The 27,127-nt window shown below is 35.6% G+C and overlaps 1 protein-coding gene across 2 annotated transcripts in view; it reads left to right on the top strand.

Annotated features, from left to right (window-relative positions):
• The window catches only part of PDE3B (phosphodiesterase 3B), a 178,338-nt gene that overhangs the window by 96,877 nt on the left and 54,334 nt on the right, over positions 1-27,127 (top strand). For both annotated transcript variants that reach the window (XM_027115300.1, XM_027115299.1), the window contains exons 2-4: positions 10,561-10,611; positions 19,864-20,112; positions 22,920-23,062. In XM_027115300.1, the coding sequence (XP_026971101.1) occupies positions 10,561-10,611; positions 19,864-20,112; positions 22,920-23,062 (443 nt within the window). The remainder of the gene's footprint in view (positions 1-10,560; positions 10,612-19,863; positions 20,113-22,919; positions 23,063-27,127) is intronic.

The following is a 27,127-nucleotide window of genomic DNA, read 5'->3' as shown; positions in this document are numbered from 1 at the left end:
ATAGTTCCTTTGTTTTACTTGACTGTCTGCCTACAGGTAGATTTTTTTTTTTAGTTGAGTGAGGTTAGAGGTAAAAAAGACAAAGGTAAAAAAGACAGAGGTAAAAAAGACAAAGAAAAAATCAATTACTCTGGACCTTGTTTTCTTTAGTATCTGTAAAATGAGAAGATAGGAATTAACTTCTAAATTCCCCTAAGCTCAAATATACTCTGAATATTTCTAACAGGAGAGTATCATGATAACACGGCTTTGAAGATGTATAAAGTAGATAAAATTGATTGGAGGCTGTTGAAAGTGATCAAGGCTTGATATGATAAAAATGTGAAAATATGGTGATAGAAAATCAGAAATATCTAGATCAAAATAGATTGATACGGGGAAGAAGAGGGATTTAAAAATGAGTCATTTATTCATTCAACAAATTATTTATAAAAACTGATCTCACAGGTTGAATGTAATGATATATATAAGCTCCCAAAAGAGTACCTAATGTAGTAAACACACTTTTGTTGCCTGTGGTTTGCTAGACTTGAAGTTGCCTCTCCCTTTTAACTAGGTTTTATTTTGTTTTAGTTGCAGTGAGGTAGGAATTTGAGGACACTAAAAGACTGAGACTGATTAAAGGTCACCATGTGTTCTCTTTCAAATGACCCAAGCAATATTTAGTTATTACCCACAGTGATTTCCACCCTCTGTCCAAATGGGTTGGACATGTTTGAAGATGGGAAACTTCCAGTCGGAATGGTCCTGGGCCCATAGCTGGCTCTGATAGTTCTAGTGATCAAAGGAAGGGTAGAGTAGGCAGACTGCCGAGGGGTATCAAAGCCTGGAGCTGAGCCCTTGGAAGGAATTTCTAGATTTTTTCCTACAGCAGTATTCTAACCCACTTCAAATACTCCTCTTGGGGCAGAGATCACAAATTGTTGATGAAATATACTCTCTGCCCATGGTGAAATACCATTAGGACTCTCCATTGTGTTATTTGGGAATACAAAGCTTGTGTCTATGTAAACGCATTAGAGAGTCATAAATATCAGAAGAGCCAAGGAGGAGGATTCCTAAACAAAGGGACTTCCAGCAGAGAATTTGCGTGTTATTTTATTTCCCCTCCATACATATATGTAATTATTTTACCAGTAAGACTGGTGTCTTTGGTTGGTTCACCATTCTTAAGTCTAAACTATAATCTGTCTGTTCTCAGATAAATTATAAAGGGCAATCAGAGAAAACATATATGCTGTATTTGCTTTGTTAGGCAGAGGGTATGCCTGCCTAGGACCAGCTAGTCCCTTTGTTTTACTTGAATGTCTGTGCAATTTATGGAGCTTTTAGTTGTGTGAACCGTATAGAATTGATTGGGGCGGGGGCGTGGGGAAGCAACCCAGCTTCCTCTGTTTGAGCCTTAAGTAGGTGAGAAACAGTATAGTATAGTGTTTGAGAACCTGGACTCTGGCATCAGTCTGCCTGAGTTACTGTATGTATAGAAGGAGATGGCTTTAGATATGGTCATAAAACCACCATTTTAGGTTGATCTCAGGTCTCCCCTGAGAGAAGGCCATTGTGATCCAGTTTTCTTTCCAGATTGGAGTCAAGTTTGTAGCATATTCCTGTGCTTGAGGTGAGGAACCTTTTTTTTCTCTTTTGGTCTTGTTCATAAATTGTGCCTAGAATTCTAGAACATTTATTAGGAAGGTCCTCATGCAATCCTGAATTGTCCACATATTTTAGTAAGGTCTTTTAAATATTAGCTATTATTAATTTAATCTTTTGCTTAAATTATACTGAAAATTATATTTTAACTTAAAAGGAAAACATTATTCACAGTAGGAGGAAAACAAGTTATAGGCTTACAATCCCATTTTTTTTCAGTTATTTTTGTCACATTCTCCCCAGAATATGTATCTCTTGGTGGGAATGTAGAATCCATGTCTGGGATGGAGATAAAATTCTGCTTAACCATAGGCCAGTTGAGGCATGTGCCAACTCATATATCTGGAAGGACACAGGAGGTCTAGAAGAGAAGCAGGTAGGTAAAAACTTGAAAACATCTGGAGTGAATAAGAGATTAAGAATACTGGTAAAATAGAGGTGATTTCATAGTATATTTAGAAAATGGCTCTCTGTGCTTGAATTCCCTTAGCACAACTAATTAGACCACGGTGTGTGGAACTGTTTTAAAAGGATTCTGAAAGGTTAAAAAAAAAAAGGTGTTTTACTCAATTTCAGAACATCATGATAAAAACAAAAGTCTCATAAGATCAATAGGATATAGAGGTTTAAGTAGTTGGTACTTTTAGAGGTTAAATCTCTATCTTTTTCAAACAATCTATGACTTTTCATATTTTTCTCACTCAACCTATGTCTGTCCTCTGTCCCTTTAAATATTGTTGTTTCTGGTTTTGTACTCTTGAGAGAAAAAACCCCAAACTTATATGTACATTTCAAGTGCTACTTTATAAAATCTGAATTATCAGTACGGCTTTAGAAAAATCTTTGTTGGAATTGCCTGGCATGTTCAAGGACCAGCAGATAAACTAGTAAAGCTAAGAGAGAATTGTAGGAGAAGAATTGGAAACAAAAAGTAAACATCACTCATGAGGAATTTTGCTGTAAATGGGGAGCAAAGAACTGGGATAGAGACTGAGTATAAGGAAGATCATGAGAAAGTATGTGTGTGTGAGAAGTGAGGAATTGTGGCATGTTTATAGTCTAAGGGGATTGACTTAGTAGAGAGAGAAAATGATGATGTAGCAGACAGGGAGAGAACTGCTTGTGAAATATCCTCAGGTAGGTACCAGCAGATTGGACCTAGTGCATTTATGGAAAAGTAAGCCATTGACTAGAGTTCAGGAAGTTCATCTGTAGTTACAGAATGAAATGCAGGAAATACGGGATTGGAGGGTAATTTGATGATTCTTTTTTATTTATCATTTTTGGAAAGAAAGGTCTCATTAAAAGCTTACATAATTATCCTTCAAGCATAGTAGTAGAAAGGGAATAAAATTGTAGGGAGATAAATCTGAGTTCAAATTCTAGCTCTGCAGTTTCCTAGCTGACACCTGACAGAACTTGGTTAACAATGTCCCTGTATTATTTAGGAGTGCAAAAAAGAAATAGAATTCACTCCAAGGTGGTTCAAATAAAAAGATTTTAATGAAGAATCTACTTTGAGAGAATGAGCGGGGTTAAGATGATGGACAAGGGGTGGTTAGGCAACAAGAGACTAGCAACTATGGAAAGCTGTTACCTCACCTGAGGCTGATGGAACAAGGGTGGAAATGGTGTGTTCAGAGTCACAGCTGAAGTTGTGAAGGGAAGACCATCTGGTTAAGACCTGTAGTCATGGAGGCAGCAGAGAAGAAATAATCACCTCTCTCTCCTCCCAAACTCCGGTTTCCTGCTGTCATCTCCCAGCCTAAGTGGAAGCCAGCTGCATGGGAGCTCGGGAGATGCAGTGTAGGGCCCAGCCTCCCCAGGGTGGCAAGGAGGGCAAAGAAGGGATCTGGGAGGCAAATACAGAATAATTAGTATAATCGCTAAGCCTCAACTTCCCCATATATAAATGAGGTTACTTGCAAAATGGTTGTGATTTTACATGGCTGCCAAGCACCTGCCATATTGCTAGCACATAGTAGTGTTGACAATAACAGTAGTAAATGGTAATAATTATAAGATGGTGTAGAATAATGATTAAGAATCCTTAAAGTTTTGGAATGAGGCAGATCTGAATTTAATTTCTGTCTCTGCCACTTACTAATCATGTGACTCTGGGCAGGTTACTTCACCTTTTTAGTCTCTGTTGTGTCAATTGTAAAATGAGGAAATAAGGCTTACCACGAAGAATTCTTTCTAGTAAAGATTAAAGAAGACATTAGGTATTAGGCATCTAACATAGTGCTGGGGCATAGCTTACAGTCTACGTCACCACGGCTGTAATCATATATTTTGATTGATTAGTAAGAATAGTAAATGAGATTAGTTTCCAAGTAATACTAGTTTCCACCCCACCCCGCCCCTCACACACACCTTTTTTCCCCTGCTTGTCAGTTTTTCTGACTGGGGCCCTTATTTGTCAAGGTTACTATCTTAGAAAGTACAATTTTAGTTTAGCTTTTTGGCGGTCCATTTATTTTATGTTTTTGGTTTATGTTCAATAAACACAGAGTTAAATGGGCCTAAGTTGGAAGGCATAGAAATAGAAAAAGTTGGAAATACTGAAATTCAGTCAATTTCATTAGCCTAGATTTATACATGAAGCTCAAGCAAAATGTCAACAAGAAAACATGAGAATAAAGGATGCTGTAACGTTAATTCACAGCTGTACCATAATAGACAATCTTTCAAATTTCACATAAATATCACAGTTCTGTGAGCTTGACTTGAGGACACATATATATTTTTCTTTTTGTCTACATAGGGAACAATGAAATAAAACCTCATTGACGTAATTGAACCTGATAACATCTCCTGGTTGTGCTGCTGATGTTTCTCTGTGGTATTGGTGGTTTTGTAGAGCTCTGTAAATAAAGCATGTTGGTCTTATAAACATATTCAAAGAGAAACTTTTTTCAGGATTCAACTTTATAACCACAAAGAAAAGCTGAATTTGTATAAAGGCACAGTCTTGGGTTTACTTTATCACATCAACTAAAAGAATTTTTTAAATAGTATGCACCTCATATGTTACTTATGAGAAAATGCTGTTTTAAAAATTATTTTTGAACAGATAACTACAGTGTGTGAAATATGTACTAATTTCTGATACTGTATTTGAGTTTAGATGGAAACAGACAAATGTAATATTGGAAGCTCCTAAAAACAACAATTAGGGCTTCCCTGGTGGCGCAGTGGTTGAGAGTCCGCCTGCCGATGCAGGGGACATGGGTTCGAGCCCTGGTCTGGGAAGAACCCACATGCCGCGGAGCGGCTGGGCCCGTGAGACATGGCCGCTGAGCCTGCGCATCCGGAGCCTGTGCTCCGCAACGGGCGAGGCCACAACAGTGAGAGGCCCAGCTACCACAAACAAACAAACAAAAAACCCAGCAATTAAAATTTCATACTTTCATTAAATGATGTCTTATAGTATAACAGAACCATGTTTTGAGAACATACCATAGCCACTAAAACTTCCTTTTTTTACTGAAAATTTAGCAGTATTTGAATTATTTATTCTTATATTTAAATTATTTATAGGATCTACCTTGCTATTGAGATTGAAGTTTAGATGCCTAAGGTTTTGCTGACTTGGGAACAGTTTATATACAGAGCATATACTGTCTACTTGGAAGTAAAATTTTAAGAGAGCTACATATTATATAGGAGGAAGGAATGCTTCTACCAATGTTTCTTAAACTTTTAATATCCATGCACCATTCACTATGTATTCAGTATGTGTGGCAGGCGCCTACCAATATTAGATAAATGTATAAAAATGATTCATAATTTTTAAAAACTAAAATAAGTACATTATCAGTGAACATTGTTTGCAATATTAAAGGCATTTCTGTTTCAGCTCACTGATGAGTAAATAGGTTGTGTGTTGTAGATTCAGCACATATATCCAACCAGATTCTTTTCTTTTCTCTATTTCTCTTAAATTAGAAAAATTCAAGCAAAATTATAATTTACAGTGGAAAGTAGCAAGTAGTTTTTTTGGTTGTTGTTTCTGAATACTCAAATTCAACATGGACCCTCAAATCATAAAGAAATTTCTCACTGAAGATTACTTTTGAGGCTGTGTCAATTGCTAAGTTAATGGTCATTGTCACGCTTTAAAACTTGAGAAATAGAAGTTCTTTGCATTTTATTGACTACTTCTATTTGCTATTTATAGTTTTTCTTTGCACTCCATTTTCCCACAGCACACTGAAAAGATGTACTTTCTGTGGCCAAAAATGGAGTGCATTTACACTTAATGCTATTCCTTTAACACTGAACTGTGCCCAGCATGTGTGTTTCAACTACCAGCTATTTTCTGTGAATAAAGCAGTGGTAGATCTGCAGTTAAGGGATATTCTAATTGTTTAGCGAGGCTCTTCCTTGCTCTACAGATTCTCTCAGAACTGATTCCAGCACATGTTTTCAAGTCTCTATCATAGTTTACAAAATAATCATTAAATAGGAAAAAAAATCATATTTCGTAGTATGGGTTTTTTAGTGATAAACACATAAAAAAGTTGGCTGCCATCTTTTGCTGTGTGTATCGCACATAAACCAAGAGCTGATTTCGATTCATCACATGAGTGCATTTACCTACCAGTAAAGTAAAATATTTGCTGTGTACAAATATGACAGTAATTACTCTTTTACCTTATATGCCTTTTCAGTTCTGTGATGTCCCAAGGTGTCACATAGTAAATACATTTTGGAAATTTTTCGGTCCGTTCTCTCTTCCAGCATAATGTTTATCATCTGTGTGGCTAGCTTTACAAGTCTCTCAGCAACAGTTTATCTTTCTTATACGCTTTTCCTATGAGGAGCACAGAATCTGAATGGTGCCTCTAGTTTATGTCACTTCTGTTTTAGGAACAAAAATCTTCAGTTTCATATAAGAAAGCATAATGTGATTGTTCTAGAAAAGTTCTACTGGTTTACGAAAAAGTCTTCACATTTTGTTTGAGTGTCATAAAAGTTTCAAAGTGGACAACATTCAGAAGAATATAAGGTGAATGAATTGCGAGTCTAAAAAAAAGTCCAGTTTTTAGATGGTCACTGTTGTATGACTTAGTAATATTTTCTTTATGGGTTTGTGTGGTATCATCACACCCACAGATTTGTAGTCAGATTGCATTAGAGTCTTGCTCTTGATTCAGGCTTAGCATTCATTCTGAGTTTTGTTACTATTTTTATTAGTACCTTAAGCCTTAGGAAACCAATTTTGAGCCATTTATTTTTTGGACTGGAGACATAATGTAACAATGCAAAAAATGCAAATTCAATAGATATAAACAATAATATTCAAATGACACGAAAATACTTTACCTAGGATGATTTGTAGTCATGCAGAATAATGCAGGCCTTAGGGCACCTGCCTCGGTTTTCAATATGCATGGTTGGGAATTCCCTGGTGGTCCGGTGGTTAGGACTCTGCACTTCCAGTGCAGGGAGCATGGGTTCGATCCCTGGTCAGGAAGCTAAGATGCAACAAGCCGCTTGGCCAAAAGTTTTTTAAAAAATAAAAGATAAAAACAAAATATAATTGTTAAGATGACATTTCTGTGGAAATCAGAATTAATCTTGCAGTTCACAATGTTGAAATATATGTAAACTAAATTGGTTCTCCCCCCCGCCCCAAATATTCCAGACTGCTGAGGAACAACTAGTGATTCACAGATTTGATTAATAATGGCTAATACTCTATTACTGTTTCTTAGTTTAAAATTTTATCTATGTGCTAATATTATAGAGGTATTGAGCAATATTTTCATTAAGGATTTTGCTCCTTCGGAAATCGTGCACTCTATCTACCCTTTATCATTAGTTCTACTGTCCGGGATCATTCCTATCAAGTAGAAACAAGCTCTAGAACCTACCATTTTAACAACAAAAGTATTATTCCCACATTCTTTCCTGGCTATTGCTCCATTTCATTCTTGCCATGTATAGCACAATTCCTCAAGAGTTTACTCTAGTCACTGCCTCTACTTCTTTACCAGTTTAGACACTAAGGACAAAAAACACTATCGACCCACCATTATCTTTGAACATTACCAGTAACTTTGAAGTTCCCTGTATGGCACTCCCAGATCCAGTTTTCTTCTCCCCTAGAAATAACCATCCAGAATTTCTTCATAGTTTCCTGTATGTTTATATTTCTAAAAAGTATATTTCAATGAATATTTTATTTTATATTGCATGTAATTATACTGTATGTATCCTCTTGTGACTTTCCTCATTCAACATTATGTTTTTAAGATTCATTCATATAGGTTGTAGCTATCCTTCATTCATTTTCACTATTGTATTCCACTGCATGAATGTACCAAAATTTCCCCATTCTGTTATTGATGGACATTTGGGTCGTTTTTAGTTTTCTTGCTGCCCCAAACAGTGCAGCTCTGTGCAACCATGTTCTTGTCTCCTGGCATCAAACTATATAGAAAAGGATCAAGCTTTGGGGTTTTTGCCCCAATCTGCTTTTGTAAAATATACTAAAATCAACTCAACAATATCAAATTGATATAAAAATTTCTAAACATTTACTCTTCATTTCTGTACTTTCTTATTGTGGACCACACCTTGAATAACACTGCTGTAAGATGTACCTAGCTGCAGCTGTATGATTCCTGGATTATACATCTTCTATTACTTATGCAGAAAATTTTGTTTTCTCAAAATCGCTAATATTCTAGTTGTCCAATTTATACAGAAGGCAGTCTACCAGCGATTTGTGGCTTTCACTGTATCTCTTTTCAGTTCCTAATATGCAGGGGATTTCAGACTAAGACCTGCTGCCTTTTGGCAAATGTATTTTTGATCGCAGAGAAAGTGACTATAAATAAGGTTGATCTACTGCTTAAGAGTTTATTCAAAGCCAGAGTAGCAAGTGGGAGGCAAGGAAGACTCAGTGTTAAGAAACCCTCCTAATGAAAGTACGCTGGAGTTAGCAAGAAATCAAATTCTACTCAGACTAATGATTAGGAGAAATGAGGTGTAGGTGTGTCACCGTTTGATGGTATCATTTGTAGAAGAAATGTGGAGGTATGGATTGGATGATAGTATGTTAGGCAAGTATGCAGACTCAGACGCAAATCTCATAGGTAATCTTTAGTGATCCATCCCGAGGTTCTGTTTTCACTCCTGTTCATTCTGTACTTTTTAAAGTGAACTTAAGAAAACATCAGATTTACAAATGTCATGATGATGGGAAGAATGGTGAATAGGCTAGTCGACATTCCACTCTCCAAAGAAACTTGGACAGGCTGAAATCAGGACTGAAGTAAAGTACTGCAGTTGGGACTAAAAAGCCAGTTGTGTAAGAATAGCATGCAGAAAATGGAGCGTGTATATCAAGTATAAAAGAAATTTAGGGATTTTAGGTTATTTTAATCTTAATGTGAATGTTCTTAGGAAGTTATTAATGTCTTAAACTGCATTGATTAATGTCTCTAGAATCTAGAGTTTATGCTGGTTAAATCAAAACCTGAAATAATTATATGAGGACCACACTTAGGGCCATATAAAATACTGCGTAAATTTGATGAGTCTACTAATATATATTATGTACTTTGCATGTAGCTGTACCATAGCCATTTTGCAGGTACTGGTCCGTGAATTTTGTAAGTGGTCTGGATTTTCTTTGGGAAGAGATAGGTTTCTCTTTCCTGGCAAGAGATGACCTTCTGCAAGGATGGTGATAATGACAATTGACAATTTTTAAAAGGGGTCAGCAAGCTATAGCCCACTGACCAAATCCTGCCAGGAACATGTTTTTGTATGGCCACTGAGCTAAGAATGTTTTTTTGTTTTGTTTTGTTTTGCATGTCAAAGGGTTGTAAAACAAAAACAAAAACCAAAGAATATGCCATGGAAGACCTTATGTGGCTTGCAAAGCCTAAAATATTTACTATTTGTACCTTTACAGAAAAAAAATCTGCCAACTCCTTATTTAAATATCGGACCAATGAAAGAGTAGATAACATTTTATGATCTTTTGCAATCAGAATCCTTACGACCGAGGACAAGAAACAACACAAATATTTCAGTACATAGAAATTGTGATTGTATTACAAATTAACTAGGCTTATGTTCGATACTAGGGTTCAAAGCCATGTAGAAAATCACAATTATAATCAATTATTTAGGCAAAAGGAGGAGACCTATTTATTACTTAAGTAAAACTTAAAAGAAATTTAGGATTAATGGTAGGTAGCAGTTATAGCTTGCCAAATTTAAGCTAATTTTATCTTCTAGAGCAGTGACTATTAGATGGAGAAGTAACCACACGGCCTGCTAGGAAGAGAAGGGCAGGAAAAAACTAGTCTGGTACTAAGAAGTTACCATTGAGAATCTATAAAGGAGAAAAACAGGAAAACTAATTATCTGTGAATCAAAAGGGTCGTGTGTAGCTTTTTATAAATCCATTCCTTTATGCTTAACCTAAACCAAGGGCAAGCTTTTTAGTGCTTTTGACAGAAGTGCCTTATTGGTAAGGAAATAGCACCACCTACTGTCACTGGTTTAAAATGACAAATTATGAGCCTTTGGAGAGGGTAGGGAGGGGAAGAACGGCGATTTGTCATTTTTCTTGTATTTTTAGTGAATGGATCTGCTTCTGGATTGATATTTTCAGTTCTGTGGTAATAGATATTTTGAATCTATATTTTGAATATAGATTAGTTTAGTGACTTTATCCTGACTCTTTTGATTTCTCAATCACAGATTGTGTAATTAATAAAATATTCCATCTAGAGATATTTTTTATTCTAATCTTCCCAATTCCTCTCCCAAACTTTAAGGTATTTTAGGTATTTGTAATTGAAGATGCACCATTTTGTCTTTACATATATTTATTTATTTATGATTTGTAACTAAGTGAACTCTTTTTTTTTCCCCCCCCAGATGATTCTTTGGGATTGGGACTTAAAGCAGTGGTATAAACCTCACTATCAGGTAAATATAAGTGATATCACTAATAATTAATATCTGTAATCAAATTTTTGACATAGAAATCTTCTGAATGTAACTTTAATTTATATGCCGTAAGATTTTTCTTTAGCTGAACTAAAATAACCAGAACTTCATTTAGGTAGTTTTTTAAAAATGTATTTTAATTGTAAGGGAAAAGAAAGTAAGAAACCAAACATATAAATAGTTATTTTTAAAATGTTGCTAATATAATCTGGGCTCATCTATATTAAATATGAGGCTCTTTTCCCCCAGTTCACTCCACCTAGAGTTACTGATAAATGTACAGAAAATTGCACAGCTCAATGAATTTTCAAAAATTAAACATTCCATATAACTAGTACCCATAACAAGAAATAGAACATTACCAGCATCCCACAAGCCTCACTTGTGTGCCATTCTAGTCATTACCTATGTTTCCAAAGAAAATCCCTATCCAGACTTCTAGCAATTAGTTTTCTTTATTTATGAACTTTATATATATGGAATAATACAAAATGTACTTTTTAAAGATTTTTTAATAACTTTATATTGTTATCAGTAGAATTAAAAATAGAAGTATAGGAGAAAAAAGGAAAATCATTCAAACATCAAGGAATAACTGTTAACTTTGTTAACTTTTGATATATATCTTTATAGATCTTTTCCTAGTTTTCCATTGTATTGAAACGTATGGTTTATATAATTCTAGTCTACAAAGATTGTAATATTATGTTTCATATGCTTTTGAAACCTGATGTTTTTCACACTAATAGATAAACATTAATAAAAATCAAATCTTTGTCATTTGTATTTACAGACATATTAATTCTATTGTCCCAACATAAAATTTTGCAAAATGAACACCCCTTTGAATGGTTGATTCTTATTTTTAAACTTTAAATGGAATAGCCACAACAGCCCATTAAGAAAAAACTATTCTCTGGTGTAACTGTTACAGTCAGATGATGTGAGGAAGGCCACATCTGACCTACAAGGGGCTGGGGTTTCTTGACCTAAATAGTGGCCTTTTTCATCAGTCATATTCACCAAGATCCTCAGTTTCCAATTAAAACAGTATCTACCTAAATTACTGGTAAAATCTAAAGATAAGTAAGCAGTAATGGTTGAGAGCATGGGCTTGTGGACACACAGACTTTTATTTCTCTCTTCTCCTACCCCTCTTTCTTTCCCTAATAATCCTTTTTTAAAAATCAAAGTATAGGGAATTCCCTGGTGGTCCAGTGGTTAGGACTCGGCACTTTCATTGCGATGGGCCTGGGTTTGATCCCTGGCCAGGGAACTAAGATCCCGCAAGCTGCACTGAATGGCCAAAAAAAAAAAAAAAAAAAAAAAAATTGAAGTGTAACGCTCATATATAAAGGTGCACAGGTCATAACTGTATAACTTGATGAATTTTCTCAGCGTGAATATATACATGTGACCATTTTTCAGATGATGAATTCAGCACACCAAAAGCCCCCTGTGCTCCCCACCTAGTCATCAACTTCTCCCAAGCATCCTTTCAAACCTGATTTCTGTCATCACAACTTAGTTTTTCTTGTCTTTTTCTGAATTGTATATAAATGGAATCACTCATATGTATTTTCTGTCTTGCTTCTTTCAAAATTTATCTGAGATTAATTCATGTTATTATACATAGTAGTAATTCATCCATTCTCATTCTATTTAGTGTTTCATTGAATGAATATACAGTTAATTCATCCATTCTATAGCAGATTGACATTTGTTTTATTTTTCAGTTTTTTGTCTATTGCAAGTTATGCTGCTGAAACATTCTTGATGTCTTTTGTTGGATATATACATTAGAGTGCATTGCTGGGTCATAGGGTATACATGTGTATGTTCAGTTTTAGTAGGAGGCACCAGATAATTTTCCAAAGAGGTTGTATTACTTTTACCCAACCATCAGCAGTATATGGATGTTTCAGTTGCTCTACATCCTTGCCAACACTTGGTAGTGTCTGTTTTAAATCATTCTGGTAGCTGTTGAAGGATATCCATTGTGGTTTTAGTATTTGTATTTCATTGATGGCTCATCAAGCTGAGAATCTTTTTATGTTCATTTGCTACTCAGATATCCTCTGGTAAAGATCTTTTCCCCATGTTTTCCACTGATTATCTACTTTTTACTTAGTGATCAGTAGGAGTTCTTTATGTATTTTGGACATGAATATATATATTCATAAAAAAAAAAACCTTCTCCCTGTCTGTGGTTTATCATGGTGTCTTATTAAAAGTACTCCATCAATCACTTCCTTTTATGCCAACTTATCAATCATTTCCTTTTTGTCTAGTGATTTTTTTGTGTGTGTCCTATTTAAGAACACTTTGTCTACCTCCTGGGTTGTGTCTATCCTCTGGGTTGTGTCTACCCTCTTCTGTTACCTCCTAGCAGTTTTATTGTTTTACTTCTCATCTTTAGATCTGTAATGCATCTAGAATTGATTTTTCTGTATGGTGTGATTTATAGATCAAGACATTTTTTTCCCATATGGTTATCCAATTGACCCAGTTCCAGTTGTTGAACAAAATACACATTCTTTCTTCTTTGCACTGTATTATAACCTTTGTCATATAGCAAGTGACCATATGTAGATTTGTTTCAGGACTTTCTCTTCTGGTCTGTTTGTCAATTTGTCTCTCCTGAAACACTGATACCACACTCATTACTTTAATTACTGTAACTTTATAATAAGTCTTGACATCTGATAGTAAGTTCTCCAGCATTGTTCTTCTTCAAAGTTATCTTGACTATTCTTTAATAAACTTGAAAATTTCCACACACACAAAAAATACTGCTAGGATTTTGATTGAGACTATATTGACTCTATAAATCAGTATGAGGATAATTTACATCTCATAATACTGAGGCTTTCAATCCATAAAAATGGTATATTCCTTCACTGATCTGTATCATCTTTATCTTAATGTTTTTAGTGTAGGGGTCATGCATATTTTGTTAGATTTATTCCTAGATATTTAATTTTTTAAATTGCAAAACATATTGTAAACGGTATCAATTTTTAGAAGTTCCGTGTTTTTAATAGTTTGTGCTGCCTCATAGAAGTTCAGTTGATTTTTATATATTGATTCTTGTATCCAGTGTCCTTGCTAAATTTACTTATTAATTCTAATGTCTTGTCTGAGGATTCTTTTTTTTTTTTTTTTTTTTGCTGTACGCGGGCCTCTCACTGTTGTGGCCTCTCCTGTTGCAGAGCACAGGCTCCGGACGCACAGGCGCAGCGGCCATGGCTCATGGGCCCAGCCGCTCTGTGGCATGTGGGATTTTCCCGGACCGGGGTATGAACCCGTGTCCCCTGCATCGGCAGGCGGACTCTCAACCACTGCGCCACCAGGGAAGCCCTGAGGATTCTTTTAGAGTCTTTAGGGATATAATAACGTCATCAATGAATAAGGACAGGTTTATTAATTTATTTCCAATCCTTTGCCATTTTTCTTGCATAACTGTATGGTTTAGGATCTTTAATACAGTGTTGAATAGAATTGTTACTAGTAGGCAGCCTTGTCCTGTTCATGAACTCAGGGAGAAAATATTCAGTATGTTCACCACTAATGTTTTCTATAGATACCCTTTATCAGATTAAGAAAGTTCTATTCTAATCCCATTTTACTAAAAACTTTTTTCTTTTAAGTCATAAATGGGTGTAGAATTTTATCAGATGCTTTTTCTGCACCTATTGAGATGATCCCTGGATTTTCCCCCATTTATTCTATTGATGTGGTAAATTGTTTTATTTTTGTGCCTGTGTTGAAACATCCCTGGAATCCCAGAATAAAGCAAATTTGATCAAGAAGTATTTTCTTTTTAAAAATATGTATCAGGGACTTCCCTGATGGTGCAGTGGCTAAGAATCCGCCTGCCAATGCAGGGGACACGGGTTCGATCCCTGGTCCGGGAAGATCCCACATGCCGTGGAGCAACTAAGCCCAAGCACCACACCTACTGAGCCTGCACTCTAGAGCCCACATGCCGCAACTACTGGAGCCTGCGTGCTCTAGGGCCCGTGCTCCGCAACAAGAGAAGCCACCACAATGAGAAGCCCGTGCTCCGCAACGAAGAGTAGCCCCTGCGCGCCACAACTAAAGAAAGCCTGTGCACAGCAACGAAGACCCAACCCAGCCAAAAAAAATATACACACACACACACACACACACATCACTGGATTTTATTTATTAATATTTTGAATCTATGTCTACGTGAGAGAATTGGCCTATTATTCTTGTTTTTCATCATGTTTTTGGCATGTTTTTGGTATAAAGGTTATACTGGCCTCATAAAATAAGGTGGGAAATTACCTTTTTTTCTATTATCTAGAGGAGTCTGGTAAGATGGGTTTCATTTCTTCCTTTGGAAGAATACTCTGGTGATGCTATCTCAGTTTGGAGCTTTTCTTATGGGCAAGTTTTACATTATTAAGTTTCTTTAATAGTTTTAGGACTATTCAGGTTTTCTGTCTCTTCTTATAACAGTTTGGTTAGTGGTGTTTTTCTCGGAACTCCTTTTGTTTGGTTTTCTCCAGCATTGAGACTGCTGAAAACGATATTTTACTTTCAAAATAGAAATCTTTTTGAGGATTTCTGCTTGGTTTCTCCATCTCTTGGCCACTGTTTACAGATTGGCAAATATCTTCAGGGGAAAAGCAGCTCTGAATTCAGCCTTGCATCTTTGTTCTTCCCTTCTCTCTGGGATCTTGCTTGGCATTTAAAGCTCTCCCTGTCTTTATAACCCTAAATTCCAGTTTTGGTCTCCCAGCATAGAGCTGTTTCCTAGCCTCTTAACTGCTCTGCTTCTCGTCTTCTCTGCCCCATGTCAGCTATGAATCAGTAGCAAATTCTGTGAAAGGAAAAAGTAGCACAGAATGTTGGGTTCATTTTAATCTTTTCTCTTAACTCTAGATTCTTGTGTTTTCAAGCCCTGGCTGCTTGACTGTGTTCTGATGCCCTGAAATGGATGCTATTTCTATTTTATTTTGGCTTTTCTAGACCTATTGTTCTAGGCAGAAGAGTTGGTCTGATACAAACTAGTCCCTCCCAGCTAAAAAATTAGGCAAGCCTTTTAAGACACTTTGAACCTATTTCTTCATCTATAAATTGGGAGTAATACCAGTTTCCTCAGAGGGCTGATTAAAATAATAATATGTGCCTGGTACATAGTAGCACAGAAAAATATAAGCTGATATTATATTAATTTCAATAATAATAAATACTAAGCATCTCTGAAATTATAGTATAAGATACGAGTTAGCACATTTTTTCCTATAAAGGGCCATGTAACAAATGTTTTAGCATCTGAGGGACACACAGCCACCTTCTCCTCCCCCTCCTCCACTCCCACAGTAATTGTTAAAATGTAGTATTCTTGGCTCTGTGTACAAAAACAAGAGTTTGCCAAATATAAGCCAAATGGGAAATAAGAATTTAAGTTAAACTTTTAAAGTTATAGCAAATAATTTGAATATTCCATTCGATCTGACGTAAGTCAGATGATGTCAGTCTCTTGCTCACTATGCTCCTATCTCACCAAAAATAAAAGCTGAAGTCCTAATCATGGACTTCAAAGACCCTGCACAATATGGTCCCTTCCTTTACTCCCTTTTACTTCTCTGACCTCATCTTCTGCTTTCTCTTTCATTTACTCAGCTGCTGCTACACTGGCCTTGTTATTCCTCAAACAAGCCAGGCAGGCTTCTGCCTCTGCATCTTTGCAGGCGCTAGTCTGTGTGCCTGGAATGCTCTTTTCTCACACTTTTGTCAGGTCTTAACATCATAAGTACTGCCTTCTTTTTAATACCTTCCATCACTTCTTTTTTCCTTTTCTTGCTTTATTTCTCTTTGACCGCCTCAAAATCCATGACTCTCCATTGTCCATATTCCTTAGCCTGGAATCTGATGTTATCAAATATTGGTTCCAACATGCCTCTCCAACCTTATCTTCCACTGCTCTTAAAAAAAAAAAAAAAAAGTATATAAATATAGCCTATACTTAAAAAACTTTACGTTCCCTGTACATCACTATTTCACCACTTTTGTACCTTTATTTATGCTCTCTCCTTCTTGAAGAATGAGTTTCCCCCAAATAAATTTTGTTTGTTTTTATTGTAAAAAATTCTTTTCTCCTAATCTTTCTGAGTAAAATCCTACCAAATGAACAGCTCAGCTCAAATGCCACCCTTACCATGATGTGTCTGTTAATCACTCAGATTAAAGTTATCTATATATTCTTTGAACTCTGGTACCATTTTATCTGTATTTTTATCTCACCACTTTCCATAATAATAATATTTATTGCCCTTTACCTATATATTCTATACATTGCTTTATGTGTTCTGCATGTATCATCAGATTTAATTCTCCCTGATACTCTCTGCTAAGTACCAGTATAAGCTCTGGAAATAACGCAAGAGGCGAACAAAGGAGAACTCTGAAAAATGCAAAGAGGAGAAATTAGGGACCCCAGTAACAGAGGAACAACATAGTGTGACAGGGTGTCTTATAACTGTCACCCAACAGCAAATGTTGGGGTAATGCAGACTCCCAGCCTAACAACAGAACATGATGCAGGTAGGCTCTTCCTTTCCTTAAAATTGAATGAGAGTCTTGCCAACAACACCAAGGGGGAATTGATCAGGAACTCCATTGACGTTAAGTGGCCAGGGAAGTATGGTTATTCCCTACTAGGCATGAGACTCCCCTTCCCCAATGAGACAGAGGGTGGCCAGGTCTCCACAACATAGGTGCCTAGCCCAGAAAGTGCTCTCGGTCCTTGTGGCTTGGAGACTCCCTTCCCCGACCTAGAGGCACCAGATAGCCCAACCTGAGGAAGCTCCTCACCAACTCTCACCCGCAGCACCAGCAGAGACCAGTGGAAACCCTAGTGGCACCAGGAGAAAATCAAGCAGACGGAAAATACCACTGTGAATGCCCTGAGAATTAAATTTTCATTAGAATTACAGCCTGAAAAAGTAGACTAGGACTTGGTGCTAAATCTAAAGAGGAAGACCACCTCCTACTATAAAAGGTTTAAATAGGACCCAGAGTCTTCTAGCATAGTTACCAAAATGTTGATAAAATTTTGAAAATCACCTGTCATACCAAGAACCAGGAGAATCACAACTTAAATGAGAAAACACAGTCAATGATTAACACCAAGATGATCGGATTTGGAATTGTCTGACAAAGAATTTTAAAGCGGCCATCATAAAAACATCCTAACAAGCAATTACAAATTTTCTTGAAACAAATAAACAAAATAGAAAATCTTAGCAAAAAAACAGAAGTTACCAAAAAAAAAAAAAAAAGGGAAGTTATAGAACTGAAAAATGCAATAAAGGAAATAAAAAACTTGTAAAATGGTCTCAGTACAGTGGTGATGATTGATAGAGCATAGAATCTGTTGAGCTTGAGGATAGATCAGTAGAATTTACTCAATTTGAACAACATTGAGAAAATAAATGGAAACAAAAGGAGCCTTCAGGACCTGGTGGACAATAACAAAAGATCCAACGTTCATATCATCAGTGTCTGAGAAGGAGAGAGAGTAGGTTTGAAAAAGTATTTGAAGAAATAATGGCTGAAAACTTCCCAAATTTTGCAAAAGATGTAATTCTGCAAATTCAAGAAGCTGAGTGAATCCCAAATAGGATCAGTGCCCCCCGCCCCAAATCTACTCTGAGGTATGTCAATTAAACATTTGAAAACTAAAAGCAAAGAAACTATTTTGAAAGCAGCCAGAGAGAAATGATACACTGCATATAAGGGAACACCAACTCAAATGACAACAGATTTCTTATTTGGGTGAGGGAAAACAGATACTGTTATACACAATTTGTGGAGGTATAGGTTTGACCAACATATGCAAGGGTAGTTTTATAGTGATTTTGGTTTGGTTCATTTACTTTGGTTCAGTAGTTCAAGTTAGGGGAAGCTATCTGTCAGAAGTATGCTTAATATCTACAGTGACATATAGAGAGAGGTGTTTGCTTATCAAGACTAGAAATAGCTGGGCTATGGCCCAATAATGGAATACGTTTTAAGATAAAAGCTAATACAAAATAATACTTCACAAGGGAAAAGAAAAGAATTCCACAAAGAGCAAAGACATTACTAAGCTAATTGTTGGTCTAACTTTCATAACATTTCTCAATTTCAAAATGTGTTGAGGGTAATTAATAAACAGTGAACTCAATAAATACTTTGAATACTTACGAACACACCCAAATGTAAATTCAAGGCACAAGAAAACAAACAAAAGTAACATTTAATTCACTGTTCTGATTATCAGTGTACTTATTTCTGTGGGTAATTGAGTTGAACATAATATATATTTTCAAAAAGTAAAAATCATATCATATATATTCATCAATGAAATATTAATTTTAAATTTTAAAAAATGTATTTCCTATCCATTTTTAAGGGTCCAGCGTCCTGTTATTCCTTCCATATTAACTATTCAGTTCAGTGTTATCACTACCTCCTTTGAACTCTGACACCATTTTTTCTCCTTTTTAATCTCATCATTTTCTATAATATGGATAATAATAGTTTTATTTATTGCATTTTAAATATATGTACCATGCATTGCTTTATGTGCTTTACATAGCTTATCAGATTTAATTCTCATATCAGCCCTTAATGAGGTAGTTGTTATCCCCATTTTACAGTGAAGAAACTGAAAAGTTCAGATGTTGAATAACTTGCTCCAAGTCATGCAGTTAGGGCTAAAGTCTAGATTTCCAACTCAGATGTCTTTGCAACAAAGCCTTGTCACTATGCTAGACTGCCTCTTAAGTGAGGAGTAAATAAAAGAAATGCTGTATATGTTTGAAAGAAATTTTGACATAGAGGAAAGAGAATCATTAATAAATTAATAAAATGCCCAAACTATAGATTCTGAAAGAAACACAAATTTGGTTCCATACTAGTTATAAGGAAGTCATTAACGAATACCGTTAAATATGAGATACACTAATGAAAAATGTAGAAAAAAAATTAAAGTTCACAATATCTGTTATATCAGCATCAAAAATTTTAAAGTTAGAATCGTACCACTTGATATATCATTTATGCCAAGTCCAAATAAATGAAAATTAATATTTAATAGGATTCAAGTACTTAGTTATCGTTAGAGTTAAGTTTTTCTTAAATGTTAAATTTTCTGTGTAACACATATATAATTTTATGGGGTTTTTTTTTGTTTTTTTTTTTCTTTTCTAGAATTCTGGAGGTGGAAGTGGAGTTGATCTTTCGGTGCTAAATGAGGCTCGTAATATGGTGTCAGATCTTCTGGTTGACCCAACCCTTCCCCCGCAAGTCATTTCTTCCCTCCGGAGTATCAGTAGCTTGATGGGTGCTTTCTCTGGCTCCTGTAGGCCAAAGATTAATCCTCTCACACCATTTCCTGGATTTTATCACTGCTCTGAAATAGAGGACCCAGCCGACAAAGGAGATAGAAAACTTCACAAGGTCAAAATACAGTAATCAGCCAGCCCTGTTTATCACGTTTAATAATGTTTTTGAATTAAAACTGCTCCTTTAAATTTTGCATAAAATAGAATTTCTTTTTAAAGGGCCAGCTTCTTTTCCAGTACATTGAGTTGCTTGGGACTTCAGAGGTAGTCATAATCTCAAATAATTCTAAGCAAGTATTCAGTTTTTATTCTAAATAATATTGCTGTAATTAGCAGTTATAACTTCATTGGTAGCAACTATTTTTTTTATTATTGTTATTGTTTTTAAGAAGTAGAGAACAACAGGCAAATTTAATTTCAGGCTGTACAGCAAACTAGTATTCAAATTGTGTCATTATTCTATTTTATTCTTTAGAAACCAGAAATTGTTTTTAAACGAAGAAAAATGACCATTATAATATTCATTTTATGAAATTACACAGCATTATTTTAAACTGATTTTCACATTTTTTGGAACTGTGTCTCCTTACCTCCCGCCTACCCACTGGAGATTACTATAGCCCAATAGGCATTGACTTTTCCATCAGTAGATATGGGATTAATTTTTCTTTAAATATCACTGATTCAAAATAGGATTTCCTTTAGAAAATAATAAGTACTGTTCTAAATGGGTCTACATTATGTCTGTTCAGGTTGCTTTTAATTCTTTTATTTGACTATCAATACCTTTACCAGTAGCAGAGATCATAAAACTTTAAAAATAGAAATATTTTAGAGATTATTTTAACTACTTTATTCTACTAGCTAAAGAAACTGAGAGAAGATGAAATTCAAGCCAGTTAATTTTGTTCATTGTAATAGTGATCTAGAGCTTAGAAAAAGTTAAATATAGTTTTTGGAGAGACTTTGATCATCAGTTAATTCTGTTAATTCTCAGCATTATTGTATAGAAGTGTTGAAAAATTAAGCAAGCCCGATTAGGGCAAATTTTTGATAATTATTGTTCACAAATCTGGATCATAGGTAGTTATGTGATGCTTTTATTTTTAAAGTGTATCGAGTAGCACCTGCATTACACAAAACCCAATGGGAATTAAGTTATATGGCATTTTTTTTTTTTAGCACTCTACCTATGAGAAAGGTTAATCACAAGCAACAAAAAGGGCTAGCAATAAATTCATCAATAAAATAACTAATATATTCTTGAGTTAGTTTTCATTTGCTATGTTGTTCTTCCTTTGTATTTTCCATTGATATCTGATGTTTAGAATAGTAATTTTAAAAAATAATAATTCTTAAAAATCTTAGTGATAAAAATCACGCTGAGGGAATTCCCTGGTGGCCTTGTGGTTAGGATTTTGGGCTTTTACTGCTGTGGGTTCAATCCCTGGTCGGGGAACTGAGATCCCACAAGCCGCATGACGAGGCCAAAAAAAAAAAAAAAATCACATTGATATCAGTATTATGTTTGTTATTACGTTTACTATGTAGAAAAGTGTACTGTACATTTTAGAAACATTTAAACAATAATATTAATTAAATAGGATGCCTAATTCCTCATTTCCTGAACATTCTAGGTAATAAGGCTTATTTTGAGTACTAGAATTTACTGATAGGAATAAGTCATATAAGAACCAGGAAGTAACCCTTATTTCTTTTCTTTGTGTTCTTTAAAATTTCTTATTTGAATTTCTTATCTAATTTATCTCTGCTTTGGAAAAGAATATAAAAAGCCTGATGTTACTTCAGAAAAGAGCAAGAGCATTTATGAAAAAATAATTAGTAAGGAAAAGGGAGTTAGAACAGATAATTTAATGTAAGTGTCTTATACGTGTATTAAGAACTAAGAAAGATTGTATGGACCTAAATTATAGTCAGAAAGGATGTTACATAAACAACTTTTTCAATGTAAATATAACTAACATTGAACCTTTAAAAAATCAACATCCTTGGGAAAACTTAAATATAAATGGTATTTATCTCTTTGAGATGGTTTTGTGTCTGCTGATAGGGGAAATTTATAAGAAGCAGAAACTGTTTAATGTCAATTTCACTAAAACACCTATTCACAATGGTCAAAAATGGAATATTCTGGTTAACATTTGGATTAACGGAGAATATTTTCAAAAATTAGGGTAAAATATTCTTAATGTGAAAGGTGTTCTGAATTTAATTGTCATTAATTCAAAAGGTAGCTCAGAATTCTGCAGTTTAACCTCTATCTATGTACATTAGCATTGTACTGAAAATATATTAGGAAATAGGGATCACTCCTGATCCTAAGCTTGCCCTCTGAAGTCTTTTTTCAGGGTAAATCTTTCATATCTACTTTTAAAATTGTCAGTTGCATATTTCTCATAAAACTAGGAATAAAATGTACAAAAGAAAAAAAATTTGGTTAAACTATAGGGAGTTCAGAAATCATTTTTTAGTTGGAGGAAGATAAATAGAACAATATAGAATGTTATGTTTGGAGTAAAATTGACAGATTTTCAGAATAAAATATTTTGTTTCTCCTATACATGCTAAAAATGTATGGTTGATCCTTAAATGACATGGGTTTGCACTGTGTGGGTCCACTCAGACCCGTATCTTTTTCAATAGTAAATACTACAGTTCTACACCATCTGCAGTTGGTTGGATCCGCGGATGCGGAATCCGGATATGGAGGAAGCCTGCATAGGGAAGGCCCACTTGTATGTTATTTATGACACCCAGATTATTCGACTACACAGAGGATCAGTGCCCCTAACCCCCGAGTGGTTCAAGGGTCAGCTGTACTTTGTATTGATATTTCCATGGACCATCTTTTACGGCATATTGAAGGATAACGATTTTAATCATTGTTAAATTATCCAACAGGGGCTAAACAGTAGGAATAGTTTATCAACCCCACAGCTGAGAAGGAGCTCGGGAACCTCAGGTCTGCCACCTATCGACCAGACTTCTCCAAGGTGGGAACGCAATAATGGCAAAAGGGCTCACCAAGAATTTGGCATTTTAAGGTAAAATCCCCAGAGCCTTTTCAAGAAACCTGAATCTAATACATCAACTTTCTTTCTGTGAATGAAGTTTGAAATAGTTCTAAAAGCATAAAGGAACACTGGAAGTATTTTAGTATAGGATGGCTTTGTTTGTAACGTGGCCTGATAGAGAAACTGATTCTTAAAAAGAAGGTAATCTCCTTTCCCCCCAGATGGGTAAGTTGGGTACAAAGCATGCCGGAGCCTTAAGAACATGAATCAGGGAGGCAGTTTAAGGAAACAAGGATCAATTTAGGATGCAGTACTGGGAAACCCACGGTAGAGGTGGCCATATTAGGGGCAGTCACCAGGCCCCTGCGTAGTATTCAGAGGTTGGTCAACAGTTTCTGACTTGTGAAAGGAGGAGCATCCCCAAGGTTCACCGCAGATGTTACCTCAGACGTGAGATGTAAGGTAACAGGACACTTTTAAGCCCTCTTCCTGCTGGGGAACTAAAACTACTAATATATTGTATATTCTGTTGAGTATTTACTTGGAACTAAACAGTGCTAATCCTACAAAGGAGAGGTGTCAGTAACTGCAACCAAGTGAGTGAGGCTGGGAGATTGCAGGAGCTGAGATCTTCTGAATGTATATATATCCACTTACTCTGATAACAAAGGATTCAATACTTTGCCTTTTAAAGGCCAGGAAAGATATTGATATCTTGTGTGAGTTATAAGCTTCTATTTAGTCAATTATCTAACCATGTTGATAAAATTGGAACCAGTGTAAATTTCCTGTTAAACCACTTTGTTAGGACTGAGCATGTGTTGTGTTGATACTTTAACTTGACCTGTGTAGTTACACATTTGAAACAGTAGGTGGCAGTGTTGGACCAGAGCTATTTATCTGTTAAACTTTATATGAACATTTTATATATGAAATATGGTCAGATCATTGTAATTTTCCAGATGCTTGTGTGGTTTATTAATTTGAATCTTATACAGTACATTCAAGTAGATGAACTCCATTTTTATGAAAGAAAAATTGAGTGAAATGATTTATAAAATAGGAATGGATTCAAGTATGAAGAGAATATCAGAGGAAAATGAGCTTTGGTCCAAAGCTAGCCCAGAGCCTAAACAGGATAATGGTTTTTGTTGCTGTCGTTGTTGTTGTTTTGTTAACGGAAGCAGGATATGACGAAGTGAATGACGTTAGGAACTGAAAATATGACAGGTATTTCTTAACCCTGGGAAATATCTTGAGAATACTTTTGAGTTTAAGAAAGAATGATGAAAATGATTCTGTTTTTTCATCTTTCCATCACATTGATATAACAGCAATGCATTTAAGACAAAAGAAACGTTTGATGCACTGAGTTAAGGTTATTTTTATACTCCTGCCTCACACGATTGATAATAAAATAGAAACATGGTCCAAGGAAAACTAATCTTTATACGAACATATCTCAGAGTTAAAGGTAAGTATAGGCAGATTCCATATATTTACTTAACACTCATTAAAACAAAATCATATGCCTCATAAAAGATTTAGAACTTTGAAGAATACAGTAATTGGCCATATTAGGAAACATCTACTTTAAAGAGATGAGGTTAGAAGTAATCTTTCTAGTGTGCAGAAGCTGGAGCTTCTCAGTAATAAATTTCTAAGTATACTTTGAACGTAGGGTAAAGGGGAATATATGAAGCATTTACAACCACTCTTCCTTTTGAAATTTAAGTCTCTAGATCAGTGCCATCCAATAGAAATTTCTGTGATGACTGGAATTTTTGATAGCTGTACATGCAATTTGGTAGTCCCTAGCTACGTGTGGCTATTGAGAGCTTGAAATGTGTCTAGTATGACTAAGGAACTTAATTTAAATTTGATTTGATTTTAATTAATTAAAATACAAAGAGCCATATGCAACTATCATACAGACATAAATGGCAGGCATATTAGACATCATAGCTATAGATCATTAATGTATGGTGACATTTGGTTTGGGAACATTTACGCTTTAGTAGCACAAAACAAATAGGCTTGTAACTCTGTAATCATGAGGCATTCATTTTGAATTTATTAGAGTACTCCAGAATGGAGATCACATGTCCTAGTTTTGATACGAATGTAGCTCTGGATTCTGATCATAGCTTCTCTGACTATGATTTTAAATCACCCTATGATTTCAGCATGATTTAAATATTGAACCTCTTGCTCCCTGAAACTATGTCTGAAACCAAATTTCTCATCCCTCCAGCTGCTTTTCCCTCTGTTACTATTATTCTGTCCTCATTTCCTGGCACAGTGCTGCAGTCCTCTAGTTTTGTGGTTGCTTACAAAATTGATTTACCTAGAAAACTTGGTGTTATCTATACATCCTGTTACCTTACTCTATAGATAACAGTTGTCAAGTCTATCTCTAAACCTCTTTTCCTCTCTATTCCTTTTTTTCCTTTATCACTTTGCCTACACTATTTCATGCTTTCATTATTCTTTACGTGGGCTATTGAATTATCCTTCCATTTCTAATATCCTTCACTACCCAATCCATCTTCCACCCTTCCACCAGAAATCTTCCGTAAACAAAACTTTGATTATACAGTTTTTACTAATCATTAAGTTTTTGGACATTTATCAACACCCATAGAATACTGCCCAAATTCCTAGCCTGAGATTTAAAATTCTGTTACTCCCTCATGACAAAGTTGCACCCTTACTTGGAAAAATTAAGCAAACAGAGATGAGCAGTCTTGCAAAGAATAAGAGTAGAAAAATGATTTGGAGAGCTCTCTACGTGAAAGTAACAGGCATGTAACTTGTGTCAGACTCTTCCTTGAAGTTTTCTCATAATTTTGTTTTTAGTTTCAGTCCCTTTGAAAATTAAGCTGAATTATATTTTTCAGCTGCCTCATTTGTGTAAAGCGTAATATAGGACTTAAGTTTGGTTTCCTTTATGCTTTGCCTGGAGAAAAAAAGTGAAGTATTATAAACCTTATGTTAGGTATGATGAGAGGACTCCAAAGGAGGAAAACCACAAGGAAGAAGAATTAGTCCTACTTGAACGGCCACTGTATTACCTACTCTTAAGAGTTTACCACTGCTGAGGCTTCCCTGGTGGCGCAGTGGTTGAGAATCTGCCTGCTGATGCAGGGGACACGGGTTTGAGCCCTGGTCTGGGAACATCCCACATGCCGTGGAGCAACTAAGCCCGTGCACCACAACTACTGAGCCTGCACTCTAGGGCCTGCATGCCACAACTACTGAGCCCGCATGCCACAACTACTGAAGCCCACGCGCCTAGAGCCCGTGCTTTGCAACAAGAGAAGCCACTGCAATAAGAAGCCCATGCACCGCAATGAAGAGTGGCCCCTAGAGAGAGCCTGCATGCAGCAACAAAGACCCAATGCAGCCATAAATTAATTAATTAATTAAAAAAAAAGAGTTTACCACTGTTCACCTCTTAGAGGACTTGAGATTTTAATTAATTAAGAAGGCCATTACTTTATAACACCAAAATACCTCTCCGGTATCACCTTTATTTATCTGAAAATCCAGTCAAGCTTAACTGTTTGATATTCCCTCTGTTTGTGCACAGTTGTGCCCCTTTTTAGTTATTCCCTCTACCTAGAAGAGACCCTCTGACCCCTATTTCTGTATGTCTTTAAAGATTGAGCTCAGATGTCACAGTTTAAGAATAACACGCTGACATCCCCCTCCCTTGTTCTCCAAGTAAAAGTAATCTGTTTCGCCTCTGAATCTCTTTAACACCTTTTCTTTGCTCTTTTATGGCAATTTTCATTTTCTGCCTTGCATTAGTCATTACAACCCTTCTGAGACCTGCTTGACTACTGTAAAGAGTTTGGGATTACATTAAAATGGGTCTTTGAAGATAAACAGCTGCTTAACAAGTATCCTGCAGGGGTATGGTGTCCATATGACAGTTGATACTGCCATCTGCTTAAGTTTCAGACCTAGGATGAAGTTTTACTGGTCAGGAAATTCCAGGAAGAGTTGAAGAATGCTTTTCTGGGTTAGCTGACAATTGAATTACCCAAGTACAGTGTTAGTACCTAGGGTTAAAAGAATGGCTAAACTGCT

This window comes from Aethalodelphis obliquidens, unplaced genomic scaffold (assembly GCF_003676395.1).
Source record: "Aethalodelphis obliquidens isolate GAN/ISIS:26980383/991018 unplaced genomic scaffold, ASM367639v1 scaffold14, whole genome shotgun sequence".
Taxonomy (NCBI): domain Eukaryota; kingdom Metazoa; phylum Chordata; class Mammalia; order Artiodactyla; family Delphinidae; genus Aethalodelphis; species Aethalodelphis obliquidens.
This window is presented reverse-complemented; position numbering and strand designations above follow the sequence as displayed.